Below are 12841 nucleotides of genomic sequence, written 5' to 3'. Positions count from 1 at the left end.
TTTTTTTTGGTTTTTCTCCGGTACCGGGAACCGAACTCACGACCTTGCGCTTGCCAGGCAGGCACTTTTGCCACTGAGCTAAATCCCCAGCCCCTCTCTTTTTTTAAAAAAAAAAAAAAAAAAAACCCAGGGTCTGACTGTGTAGTGCAGGCTGGCTTTGAACTCACTTATGTAGCCTAGGCTGGCCTCAAACTCATGGAGATTCTCTTGCCTCAGCCTCATAAGGGCTGAGATTACAGGCATGCACCACTACACCCAGCTGTGTAGTGGTGCACACAGAGTATTGATTTCTTCACCCCAAATTATGGTCAAACTGAACAGATGCACTGTTGTGGTGGACTGCTCCAAGTGTTCGGCTTTTTTTCTTTTTTTTTAAACTAGTATTTATTTGCAAGTACATAAGATTGTATTTACTTTGGGGAGTTGGTACATATACATAGCACATCATAATTCTCTTTTTTTTTCCTCTAACTCTTTCATCCCTCACTGCTGTTTTCAACTTTTGGTCCCCTTCCCATTTGCAAAACCTCTATTTCCATTTTTTTCAATTCTTTTTCCATCCCCTCCCTTCTTGGTCTCCTTTCCTCCATCTTTTGTTGCACTTCCCATTTGAAAAAGATCTCCCTACTTCCTATTATCTTTTGCTTTGCTCTTTATTTATATTTTGGGTTTCTCATATAAGAGAAACCATGTGATATTTAAGCTCATGTGTCTGATTTATCTCACTTAATATTATGGTCTTAAGGTGCATCCATATACCTATGAAAGCCTCAAGTTTCTCCTTCTTTACCCCAAAGTAATACTGTAGAATGTCACAGGAAGCTCTAGGTGTGATTGGTACAGCCCTTACATCTGCACGGGGGAAGGAACCTAGCAGTAGCATCCAAAGTGAGGAGTCCTGATGAGGAACCTGAATATTCAGAACACAGCCCTGCAAGTGTTGCTATTCCTAATGGGAGTTCCTGGGGAAGGTATGTTAGAGGGCTCCGTAGATCTTCCTCAGTAGCCTCAGGGATGTAAAGGCCTTGTTTTAAGTCTCAGATCAGTAGAGAGAAGGAATTCAGGCCCTATAAGAGGGAAAGATGAGAACTCTGATAACTAATTACTCCAGGATAGGGAGATCTCACCGAGTTCTGCCACTGCTTTCATCCCAAGTCATCTGAAAGCTGATGTGGTTAAATGAGATTCCCTCTTTGGTTCCTCACCCAGTGAGTCAGGGAGGAGAAGTCTTTGGGATGAGGGAATCAGTATCAGTATGCTTATCCATAGAGATCATCAGTCCTGCTGGAAGCCAAGGTAATGGCCCTGAATGTAAATTGAGAAAAATATCCTCTTCCCCCAGAATAGAAGAGGATCTACAGGGAAGGAGTCTTCTGGACACTGTGTCAGGTCCAGTAGGACACAGTAGGGCTAAAGGGGTATAGGCTAAATCACACTCTAGTTACAACCACGAGGTCCTCAGGGGAAAGGCTCATCAGAGAAAAGGAGCCTGATGAATTCCTTGATGAATGCTTTCAAGGAAATCTACAAAGTTGGCCTCAGGTAAAACCAAGGTAGTATCTTTCTGCTGAAGAGGATCACATGATTTCATCCTCTTTGCACCAGGTCACTGAATCACCTGTCTTCTCTCCTGAACTCTGACCTTTTATTTCTGACTAGAGTCATCATGCCTCGTGGCCAGAAGAGTAAGCTTCGTGCCCGTGAGAAACGCCGCCAGGCTCTAGAAGCTGGGAATGTAACGGGTCCTCAGGCTTCTGTAGAAAAAGAAGAAGAGTCCCCTCCTTCAAGTCTTCATTCCACAGATAATCCTGACATGTCATCTGCTGCTGGAGCAACCAGCGGTCAAGAACTTGAGGGAGCCATGGCTGCTGGTGCTACGGCTGCTTCATACACAAGTTCTAAGGAAGACGCCAGCAGCCAAGTTGGGGAAATGTTAAAGGACTTACAGGTGTCCACTGAGGCCTATGAAGAAGACGACCTTGTAGAAGAGAGGGTTGCCCGCTTGGTAAACTATCTGCTATATAAGTATCAACTGAAGGAGCCCGTTACAAAGGCTGAAATCCTGAAAAATGTAATTCAGATAAGCAAGAATCAATTCTCCAAGGTCTTGAGGAAAGCTGCAAATCACCTGGAGTTGATCTTTGGCCTGGATGTGAAAGCACTAGATCCCAACAAGAATATCTATATCCTCATCAACAAGATGGAATTAGACCAAGATGCAACAATGGGTGATAATCGACATATACCCACTACTGGCCTTTTGATGACTATCCTGGGCGTGATCTTCACAAATGGCAACCGTGCCACTGAGGAACAACTCTGGGAGGTGCTAAATATGATGGGCATATTTTCTGGGAGCCAGCACTTCTTCTTTGGGGATGCTACAAAGTTCATCACCCACGATTTAGTGAAAGAAAAGTACCTGAAATACGAGCAGGTACCTGGCAGCGATCCTCCATGCTATGAATTCCTGTGGGGCCCAAAAGCCTATGCTAAGACCAGCAAGATGCAAGTCCTTGAGTTTTTGGCCAAGATCCATAATACCACTCCTAGTTCTTTCTCACCTTATTATGAGGAAGCACTGAAAGATGAAGAAGAAAGAGCCCAAGCCAGAGCTGCAGCTAGAGCTCGTGCAGGTGCCAAGGCCAGCTCACGTGCCAAGGTCCGGTCCAGCAGCCCTCCTAATCCCAAGTGAAGTCTAAGAAAGGTACTTGACTGTGCTTTCAAAGAGAAAAGCTACTGTTCTCTTTAGTGGAGGGTGGCATGAGGCTTGGCAACAACATAGTGTATAGTGTGTGCTTCTGTTCTGTGTGGTAACTTTGGAAACTTAGATATCTATATGTTGTTCCTTTTAGTAGATAGTTTATATAGCTTCATAATTCAATTTATGAATAATATAAGCCATACATTTTTCAATGTTTATGATGCTTAAGAGTGAAGTTTTATTGCTGCTGTTTTTTTTTTTTTTTTTTTACCGGGACTCGAACTCGGGACCTTGCACTCGCCAGGCAGGCGCTTGTGCCACTGAGCTATATCTTTGGCAGTTTTATTATTTTCTTGAGTAAGTTGAAAAAATGTTCCATTGTGTTTAGTAATTTCAGGCAAGATAACACAATATGTATCTCACTAGGAAATTAGGCATTTCCTTGAAAAAGACCCAGGAGAAAAATAAGTTAAATTAGAGAAAAAACGAAAGGTGGTAAATTATTGTTTTTCTTTATCACTTATACTCTGTTCTGTAAAATTAAGAGATACATGCTCAAATATACTAGTCTGTTCAATAATACAGAAGAAATGATTCAATAAAGTTGAACTCTACACAGTGTCTCATTTATTTCTCATATGTTACACAGACATCTGCTTGTGAAATGCTTTGTGCAAATGTCGGGTATTTCAGGGTAAACAACATTTACCCATGCACATTGAATTGTAAAGTCGAAGAAAAACTGTTGTTTGAGGAAGATAGTGAGATACATCTTAAAACATAAAGAACAAATTTTTAGAAAGACAGGATGATTCAGATAAGAACACTCAGGTATGGACCTGCGATGAGTGTGTTCAGGATTTAGAAAACCACCAGTCTTTCAGTGTGAGTCAGTTTTAAGTTAAACTGGGTAGTTGGTCAGACGAGGCTATGGGAGTGCTGCACGTGGGCCACATCCTCAAAATGATGTGTGCAGAGTTCAAAGACTAATACGTGGAATCCAAACTGCTGTTAGCTGTTACTTTGGTGTCATAGATAAGTCAGAGAGCATACTCTTCCTTCCTAATGGAAGGGGTCCTGCCTTCATACTCTGCCAGCATCCTTTTCCCAGTACAGTTGAGCACAGTGGCATGAGCTATTATACACATCAGTTCCAGGGAGTTTCTGAGAAATAAAGGTGATGTCACCTGCTATGAGTGTGCTCAGAAGCAAGTCTTCTGGCATTATTTGCTTTGACCTGGGAAATACAGAACCTGCTACATTAAAAGAGTATTTTCTTCGGCTGTGAGTATAATTTGGCAAGCTCTTAAGTGAACCATAGGTTTTGATTGGGAGTGAAATAAATGAAAATAGGTTTAGTTTGGATAGAAGGGCAGTTGAAAGGGATAGAAAGAGTTCATTCTTGATAGAAAGGTCAAGAGCCTTAAGTTGCATCCAACTGGAGAGAAGTCCCTTAAACCCAAAATAAACAACAGTCTTTACAAGTTATATAATAACTTAGTTTTGCTTGCTATACATGTTGGGCTGATTTGTGTGCTTTGTCAGAATGGTGCATATTCTCTGATATCTCCTGGTATTAAAAAAAAAAAAAAAACACAGAAAAGATTTTGACAGCGCCTGTGGTCAAAGAAATAAAAGTAATAACTGCCAATTAGAGATGCCCGTCTTAGTCACTTTTCTGTTGCTTCACACAGTACAGCACACACACACAACTTATAGGAAAACAGGTATATTTTGGCTCACAGTTTTAGTCTATGGGCCGCCAGTTCCAAGGCAGAAACAAGACGACAGAGGGGCATGATAGAGGAAAAGCTGCTCAGCCCACGGGAGCCAGGAAACAGAAAAGAGGGAGGAGATGGGGACAGGAGTACACCGCTCCAGGCCACACTCTCAGTTTCCTGCCACTTCTGACCAGGCCCAATTCCTAAGGATACACTGAGCTACTGAACCTTTCAGTAGATGAATGCAGTGATATGTATAGCATCCCTATGATCCAGTCACCCTCCACCCAGGAGAATTTGGGGGAATATTTTAGATTTAAACCTTAACAATAAAATAAGCACCACAAGAGTCCAATGAGGCAAGGTTTTTCAAATAAGTGCACAAGGATCTTAAGCCTTACACAACTTTGAAACTTTTCTGATGGTGCAAGACTCCCAAGTGTCAGTTAGAACCCTGGTCTGAATTTGAGTTTCATTAAAGCCCCCTTTTTCCACTCCTTCCTGCCCAAGGCAAATGGTCTGTCTCGATTCATTTCTCTTCTCACCTACTACATAATAGTTCTAGACAATGAAGAAAAGAAACATGAAGCCAATGTACTAACCCCAGGTTTAGTAAATGAGAATTAAACATCTTTTGGGGGCTACCTACGTGCCTCATTTGCCTAGGTTCCATGTGTCCCTGACCCCAAGGCTCTTTAATAATGGACTCTGCCCAGGAGTTGGGACCAGGCCTAGAACGTTCCAAAATATATTGCTGTCTCAGCCTGAGCCCTCATTCGTAAATCTGCATCCTGACCCTGCTTCATTCCTTGAAGGCTGGACCTGCACCTTTCAGCAAACAAAGCTTAGACTTAGAGCATCAAAATGCCTTGCAAATGTCCCCTATCTGTAACATCACTCCGCACGGAACCCCTCTGGTCACAGCCCCTTCTGCATGATTCTTCACTTTGGCAGTGATGTTCGGGTATCTGCTCATCAGCTCTGGGCATTACCACCGAAGTGCTTTGTTTTTCCAAATTGGCTTGTGAGTTAGGTCAAATTTGACATGATCTACTGTGTCTTGAAAAATAATTCAAGTTAGGCTTTAAGAAATGGTTGAAGTTAGAAGTATGTTTGGTGACTTACTTGAAACTGGTGATGAATCTATACACTGGTGAGTGAATTTAACTAATAGGCAAAGAATCTAAGCCTCCCTCCTATGTGATAGATAAAAAAGGATCTAAGAAATCGCTATCAGAAACCTTGTCTAGAATCTGGATTTTGAAAAAGAAACACGTCCTTTCAAGAGGATATAATGGTTTTGTATGCTGACATAACAAATTACTATACATTAAAGGTTTAAAAATACCACACATTTATTTTGGCACACTTGTATAGGTCAGATGTATGTGTTGGTTCTGCTGGGAGGTTTGCTCAATTACATAAGCTCATATCAAGCTTTCAACACCTGAATTCTTGTGGGGAGACACAGGAAAGAATCTTATTCCCAGTCTTAGTCACATTGATCTTGGAATCCAGTGCTATGAAGAGTGTAGTTGTTGGAATGAGAGTGAGTTCCTTCACTGGATGTCAGCTGGACCTGCCGTAATTTCTTGAGGCCTCTACAGTCTTGCATGTGAGTACAACTTTTTGAGTTAAAAATAGGAAGTTGAAAGTATCTCATGCTTGCAATCTTTCCAACTTGCCCCCCTGTTACATTTCTCCCTTCAGATGGAGAGATTCATTTATAGGGGACCCTATAATTAGATCAGGCCTGTGCAGGAAATCCTGAATAAGCTACCTATTTGTAAAGTAAATTCCATAATTTCATTATATTTGTAAAGTGTTTTGGCCATGTAGAAGAACATTCATGAACCTTAGAGATAAGGGTATGCGAATCTTCATAGAGAAATTATTCAGTATCACAGAGGTAGAAAATGTCTCCCTGAAAGTTATGCTTGCTCAAATAGGAAAATAAAAATCAATTCTCCACCATTCTCCTGACTTTTGTCTGCTGCAGGGGAAAATTCTGCCTTTTGTATTATACCTAAGAGCACCTACACAGCTACTTAAGTATGTTCATCAGGTGTCCTGTAGCAGCAGCTTACAAGTTAGGATTTGGAGCAGGCACCAAGAGAAAGAAAACAAATTCTCAATCTTTGGAGGTTATAGAGGTTACTGAAAAGATTAGTGCGAAAAGATGCTATTGAATAGAAAATCTTGCTGAGATGTACAGGACCATTTTGGAAGAAATGGTATGATCCTTGATTTGTACACACCTGTCGTGTAGGCCACAGAAAATTTTGTTGAACAGCAAAGACATTTGATATGTCTAGAAACTCCTTCAAGAATAAAGAGGAATATTTTCAAAACAAGTTATAGTACTAACTTTTTACTCAGTGCTTACAATCTGACATTAATTGGAGAGGCTGAAATTGGTCCACTTTGTGTCTTGTTTTCCCCATTCATATGGAAACTGTATTGCCAGTACTCTTGTAAGTAGGAAAAGTAGTGCAACTGCCCTTCACACTGCAATAGGAATAGAACATGATTTTTCCCTTCAGACCAAGTTACGTGAACCCAGTCTGCCTCCTCCAGGCTTTCTGTTCTGTGTAGCGGTTAACATGAAAGCCTGTGTTGGAATGTGGAACCCCATGTGGGAAGTAGCCCGAATCCCCGGGTCACCCAATGGCAACGAACGTAGGACAGTCCACAGTGATTTTATGTTCAAGAGAAGTTTGGACATGTTACAATATTCAGATTTCAGACATTTTTCGTTATTTCTCCATATTATATCCCTATTATATAGAGCTAATATTTATATTGCTAGTCTTATTTAAATATTTTAATTACAAAGAAAAAAACCACATTCTTGTTACACAAAACTACTAGAAAAACAGGTAAATCACAATTCTGATTCCTCTAAAATTCAATCCTTCCTCAAAAGTAATCCCATGTAAGAATTTACATATAGCTTTTAAAATATATTTGAAGCATTTTTCCCCCATAGGTGAACTAAAAATATTTGCTGAAAGCTTTTAACATAAATTGATAATCATTCTACATATTGTTTTGCCTCTTACCTTTGCTACTGAATAAAATGGACTCTTTCTGTGGCAGTTCAGTTGGTTTGGGGGTTATTTTGCAAGGGAAAACAATATTATACAGGACACATATTTTATATGTCTTTGTAGTAGTCACCCAAAGAACGATATACAAGAGAGTGCAGGAAATCTGTCTACACACTATAGAGCAAGAATCCAGCTGAAGGCCTGGATCCCAGGGAAATGTCCTACATGAGTCCAGCTGAATACCTAGAGCTCATAACAATGCCTCCCATGAATCCAACTGGAGGCCCAGAGCCCACGATACCATCTCATGCAGGCCTGTTTCCTGGATCTGTGCTGGGAAGGCCCAGAGGTAAATGGTGGAATCTAGGAAGTCTGTGCCAGCTGGATGAAGGATCTGTGCTAGCAGGCTGAGGGATCTGCACTGGAGCCAGGAAGCAACACTTTGAAGAACCAGCGCTCCCCCAAAGGGTACTGCAACCATCCTCAGCAACAGTGAGGTCTAGAGCTCCTCCGATGATCAAGATGGCCGAGTTCCCATCAGGGAAGCCAACGCAGCAAGCTTCTCCAGGATACTGGCAGTGCACCATCTTCCGCTCCGGAGCCAGGAAGCGATGCTCAAAGTGAGGACCAGAGCTCCCCCAAAGTGAACCAAAGCCATTCTCAGTGCCAACGAGGTCCTGAGCTCCTCAGAGGGTGAAAACAGCCAAGTTCATCAGGAAAGCCAGCATGACAAGCTCCTCCAAAACAACCAACAACTCCTTACAGCTTCCACCAGCTGCAACAGCCTTTCTCAGCTCCCAACAGCCGACATCTTTTCCAGATCTGCATCTTATGCTGCTGGCAACAGTCTGCAAGTGGGCCTCCCACACCCAGCACCACGTTTACTCAGTTCAGTCCCTTGGGGGTTATAAATTGACCACCAGTTATCAATCCACTATAGCAGCATATATAGATACACCCTACTCTTTTTAACGATTCCCTAGAATTCCAAAGTATGTATCACCACATTTAACTGAACCTATCTTTTCCTGATATACACAAATTATTTCCCTTCTTTTACTTCGATTAATACAACTGATAACAACATTATAGAACATCAATTCTTGAGCAAATACTCATGTTTTATTATACACAAAATGCATAAAAGTGCAAATTGAATTAAAGTGTAAAGAGTGTTAGGATTGTAAATTTTTATGAATACTGCTAACATCATTCTGTTCCAATAATGCTTTACCAATTTATATTCTCACATATTAATATATGTGAATAAATCAACTTCTCAGAGGCATTTTATTTTATCAACCTTATAAAATTTGGTCAACTTTGAAAATATATTGTCTCAGTCTTAATTTATATTTCATTGTTTTCTAGGCAGATTGAGCAGAAAGTGAACATAATCCCTCAACCACATAAAGTGAAATTTCAGCGGTAGTATCTTGGACAATGATGTATATATGATGTAGTATTCTGATGTTTCTCTTTACTTTGAGAAGAAAGAATTTGGTTAGAAAGATCAAATGCCAGAAAATGGGCACACAGCAAATCCTCAGTAGGGGAATTCAGGAAGACCAGGGAGAAGAACAGTTGTCAGAATCCATGAGAAAAATCACAAGCTAAACCCAGGCCAGAAAGCTTAAGGCAGCTGACAGTTAGGGGTCTCTTTCTAGAGTTCAGCACAAAGAAGTATCACAGGGATTGACTGTCCACCTATTAGATGTCAAATGTGCAGAGTTCATGTCTTTCCGTAACCACAGAATGGATACCAAGATAAAGGAGGTCACCAGTAGGAAAAATTTATAGAGAAAAAGCTAGCAGGAGACAGGAGGGGTCCCCAAAGTGGGTTGCCACTGAGGCTCTTTGGATGTTTTTATACTTGAACATGACCACATCTCAGACCATTCGGCCAAGCTGAGGCCAACCTATTGGGTTGCAAATACAGAGTCTTAACTAATACTGATCCAATAGGGAAGGGAGCCATGTAGACAGGATATATGATGGGCATCACTCACCAGCTCATCTATAGCTTCTAACATAGAAAGATTAAAAGCATATAGGGAAGAAATAAGAATTTGGGTCAGGGTGTTCTTGTCACCTGCTTATGCATCTGACACATTTAGCTAGTCTCACGGCACCAGGTGGTACTGATTACACTACACTCTCAAGCTGCCGGCTGACTATAGGGAGGCCTGCAGGACTGGTTCTCTTCCAGTTCATCTGCAGCCACAATTCTGATGCATCTCATCTTTTACACTGACTTCCTTGAGGGCCCGGTCCCTCTCTGACTGACTGTTCATTTGTATCTAACTTAGCTCTCTATAATAGAAGGGATCAGGGAAGAGAAGTGGGGAAATGGCAGTGCCTCAAACAACTCACTGAATAAGCATAGCAAGCTATGAATCATTGTTACTAGCATGAGGTTGTAGGGTGATCCGAGTGGGCAGATCCACTGGATGAAAGGATCGGAAGAATGCAGGACACCCGGCTTCCCTGACAGTCTCCCCTACCCACCTGGCAGGCAGAATGTAGACAGCTCTGGTGCATCAGCCAAGGATGATATTAGTGGATTGCGGCAGAGCTACATCCCCTCATGCCTTTAATACATCTCTTCAGTAACTTTATTAAAATTACCATCACTTTTTACTGTGAGGAGAGGGCGCTGACTCAGGTGGCAGGTGGTTCAGTGCATCTTTGTCAGTGAACCATTTAGATAACTAATAAGAAAGACTATTATTTCCTTGGTGTGTGTGGATCTCTCACCAGTGGCTGAGGCAGTGCAAGTGGGTAGGATTGGTGAGTCAGGATAGTTAAAATAGGGCAAGTAGTACTGATAAGTAGTGAGAGTGAGCAGCTGTAAGGCAGGAGAAATTGAAGAGTGATTTCCTTGAGGCTAAGTACCTCACCGACTCTGGAAGTAAAGGGTTTAGTATGCGTTTGACTTGCAAAATGATTCTGATATTCTCCCCAGGTCAGATTGCTGTCCCACGTTGCTGACTGCCGTGGAGGACAGTGTGGATTTTCTTTGGAGGTTTGTCTTCGGTTTGAACCTACCCATGAGGATGCAGAACCATTGTAGTGGGTAAAGTTCCTTGTTAAATTGGCAGGGCGATATGTACATACAAAATCCACTCTCTGTTACTGTTATAACCCTGCCTTACTTGAACTGAAAAAAAATTTAAATGCTTCTGTACTAATCCTTCTCAAAGTTATGGCATGGCCTGTAGTAAAATTTATCTCACCTTTTATTGGGAGGTGGGAGCATTGAAATTGCGATGGTTCCACGTTCACAGAGGGAAGCGTTTCAGACCCTAAAAGAAATGAAAGTGAAGACCCCAGGGTAGTTCTGCGAGAGCAGTACAGACTGCTTCCCCAGATCCAGATGTCTGCTGTTTTATATTTAAGCCCATGCTTAAATGTTAGGCTCAGTACTACCTCACTTCACCTACTGGGGGCTGAGGATATGGGAGTGTAGAGTAAGGTCATTGGGAAGAAAGGCCTTCGTTCAAACCTTGAGTGACCCACATCAGAACAGAGAGGAGTCCCAGGCCGCACAAGAGTGCATGAAAGAACCCTGTGTGCGTTCTATCAAAGTCTCCCACCCCTATGAGCATAGGTCACATCTACGTCCTTAGGCCTCACACGCCTCCTTTCAGCTCTGAGAGCCGTTGTTACCTTTCACTGTGCTAACAAAATATCTGAGGTAAACCATTTAAAGGAAGAAAGTTAATTTGGCTCAGTGTCAGAAGCTTCAGTACATGGTAGCTTGATCCCATCATTGTCAGAGAAGGAAAAGGAGAGGGGGGAGAGAGAGAGAGAGAGAGAAAGAGAGGCATGCTCCTAATAGTAACTTCACTTCTTTCCCCTAGATTCTATCACCTAAAGTTTCCACCCGTGCCTGTAGACCATTGAGCTATAAATGCATCATTAGACTAACCTGTTCATGAGGTCAAAACCCCTTGATACAACAACCTCACCAAAACCTAGCCTCTGAAAACTGTTGCCAACACTGGGATCCAATCTTCAACACATGAGCCCTCGGGGAACATTTAAGATTTCAAGCATAACAGAGGTCCTAGATAGAGGTGGCATGCATGGGCTTCCACTCTGCTGCTGACTTCTCAGGTAAGTAAAGATATGTCTTTGAGCTGGGCCAGTGCCGTGTCAGCAGAAGAGAAAGCCAGGGAAGTGTTCAAGGCCTTGTGTGCAATTAAGAAAAAGAGCCTGAGTAAGTTTTGAGGACACCATCCACTTCAGAAGAGAGAAAGGTCAGCACAATCGCAGTCCTTGTGCAAGCCCTGGAAAACCCTGAATAGGGATCGCCTGATATAACACTCTTTAGAATCATAGGATTCAGAGAAGTGACAGCACTGAACTAGGCTACTAGGCTACACCATGAGGTGAGCAGAGGACAGAGTTCCAGGACTCCCAGCAGTGAAGGTGAAGACCCTGGATAAGATCAGAGGGGACAAGCGGCACAAGCGTCTGCCTAGCAAGCACAAGGTCCTGAGTTCGATTCTCGATACCAAAAAAAAAAAAAAAAGATCAGAAGTCTGTACCATATCAAAGGGACTGAAAGGAAACCCGGCTTAGGATGTGAACAATCAGAGACCTATGGTGGGAGTGGCTGGAGACTAAATACTCTGAGTTCTACCTTTGGTGTCTCTGAAAGTAGAGGGAGGGTGAGGAAAGAAAGAAAGAAGACAGAAAGAAGAAAGGAAAGGAGGGAGGGAGGAGAAAGAAAGGGACGTGAGGTCATCAAACAGGAGTCCCACGTTCTGTCAGGAGGCAAGATAAACACCCTTTGGGAAGTGAGGGGTACTGAGAAGAGACCCCACAGAGTCCAGCCCTTGCCCTCAGTAGTAAGAGATCCCAGGCAAAAATTACCTAATTTAGCACTCTCTGAATTCCTTCTTTGAAGATTCAATGAGGGACCACAATATAGGACAAGGGTTACAGCCTCTGGTCAACAGAAGAATGGGTCTTAGGCTCTATCAGAAGTAAAGCAAAGGACACTAACTGAAATCTGAAGGAATCACCTTCCCAAAAAGAAGGGTTTCTACAGAATTCTACCCCTGGTGTGAGCTCAAGGAGGCACCAGGTCGAATTTGCTGGATAGAACACAGGCTTTTGGTTGTCAGAAAAACTGTTTCTAGGCTCTTGCAAGAGGTAAGGCAATGACCTTAAGTGATGTTTAAGGAGATCGCCTCTCCAAAATACAGAAGGCTCACAGGTTCCTGACAGTCCCGGAGAGGGATAAACTGATGAATCACACTGATTTCTCCGAGTGAAAACTCATTGAGGTGAGGGCATCGGAATGAAGTGTCAGCCTTAAACCAGTGGACAGAGAGTCCCAGGCCCTAATAAGAGTA

General features: G+C 42.4%; 1 protein-coding gene across 1 annotated transcript in view; it reads left to right on the top strand.

Annotated features, from left to right (window-relative positions):
• LOC102021041 (melanoma-associated antigen B10-like) overlaps positions 1 to 2940 on the top strand; it is a 4169-nt gene extending 1229 nt beyond the window's left edge. The window contains exon 2 of the mRNA XM_005410141.1: positions 1660 to 2940. Within this exon, the coding sequence (XP_005410198.1) occupies positions 1667 to 2695 (1029 nt within the window). The 5' untranslated portion in view covers positions 1660 to 1666 and the 3' untranslated portion in view covers positions 2696 to 2940. The remainder of the gene's footprint in view (positions 1 to 1659) is intronic.
• The last annotated feature ends 9901 nt before the right edge of the window (positions 2941 to 12841 follow it).

Source organism: Chinchilla lanigera, unplaced genomic scaffold (genome assembly GCF_000276665.1).
Source record: "Chinchilla lanigera isolate Chin_1 unplaced genomic scaffold, ChiLan1.0 scaffold00130, whole genome shotgun sequence".
NCBI classification, from domain to species: Eukaryota; Metazoa; Chordata; class Mammalia; order Rodentia; family Chinchillidae; genus Chinchilla; species Chinchilla lanigera.
The sequence above is the reverse complement of the archived record's forward strand: the minus strand, read 5'-3'. Positions and strand labels throughout refer to the sequence as shown.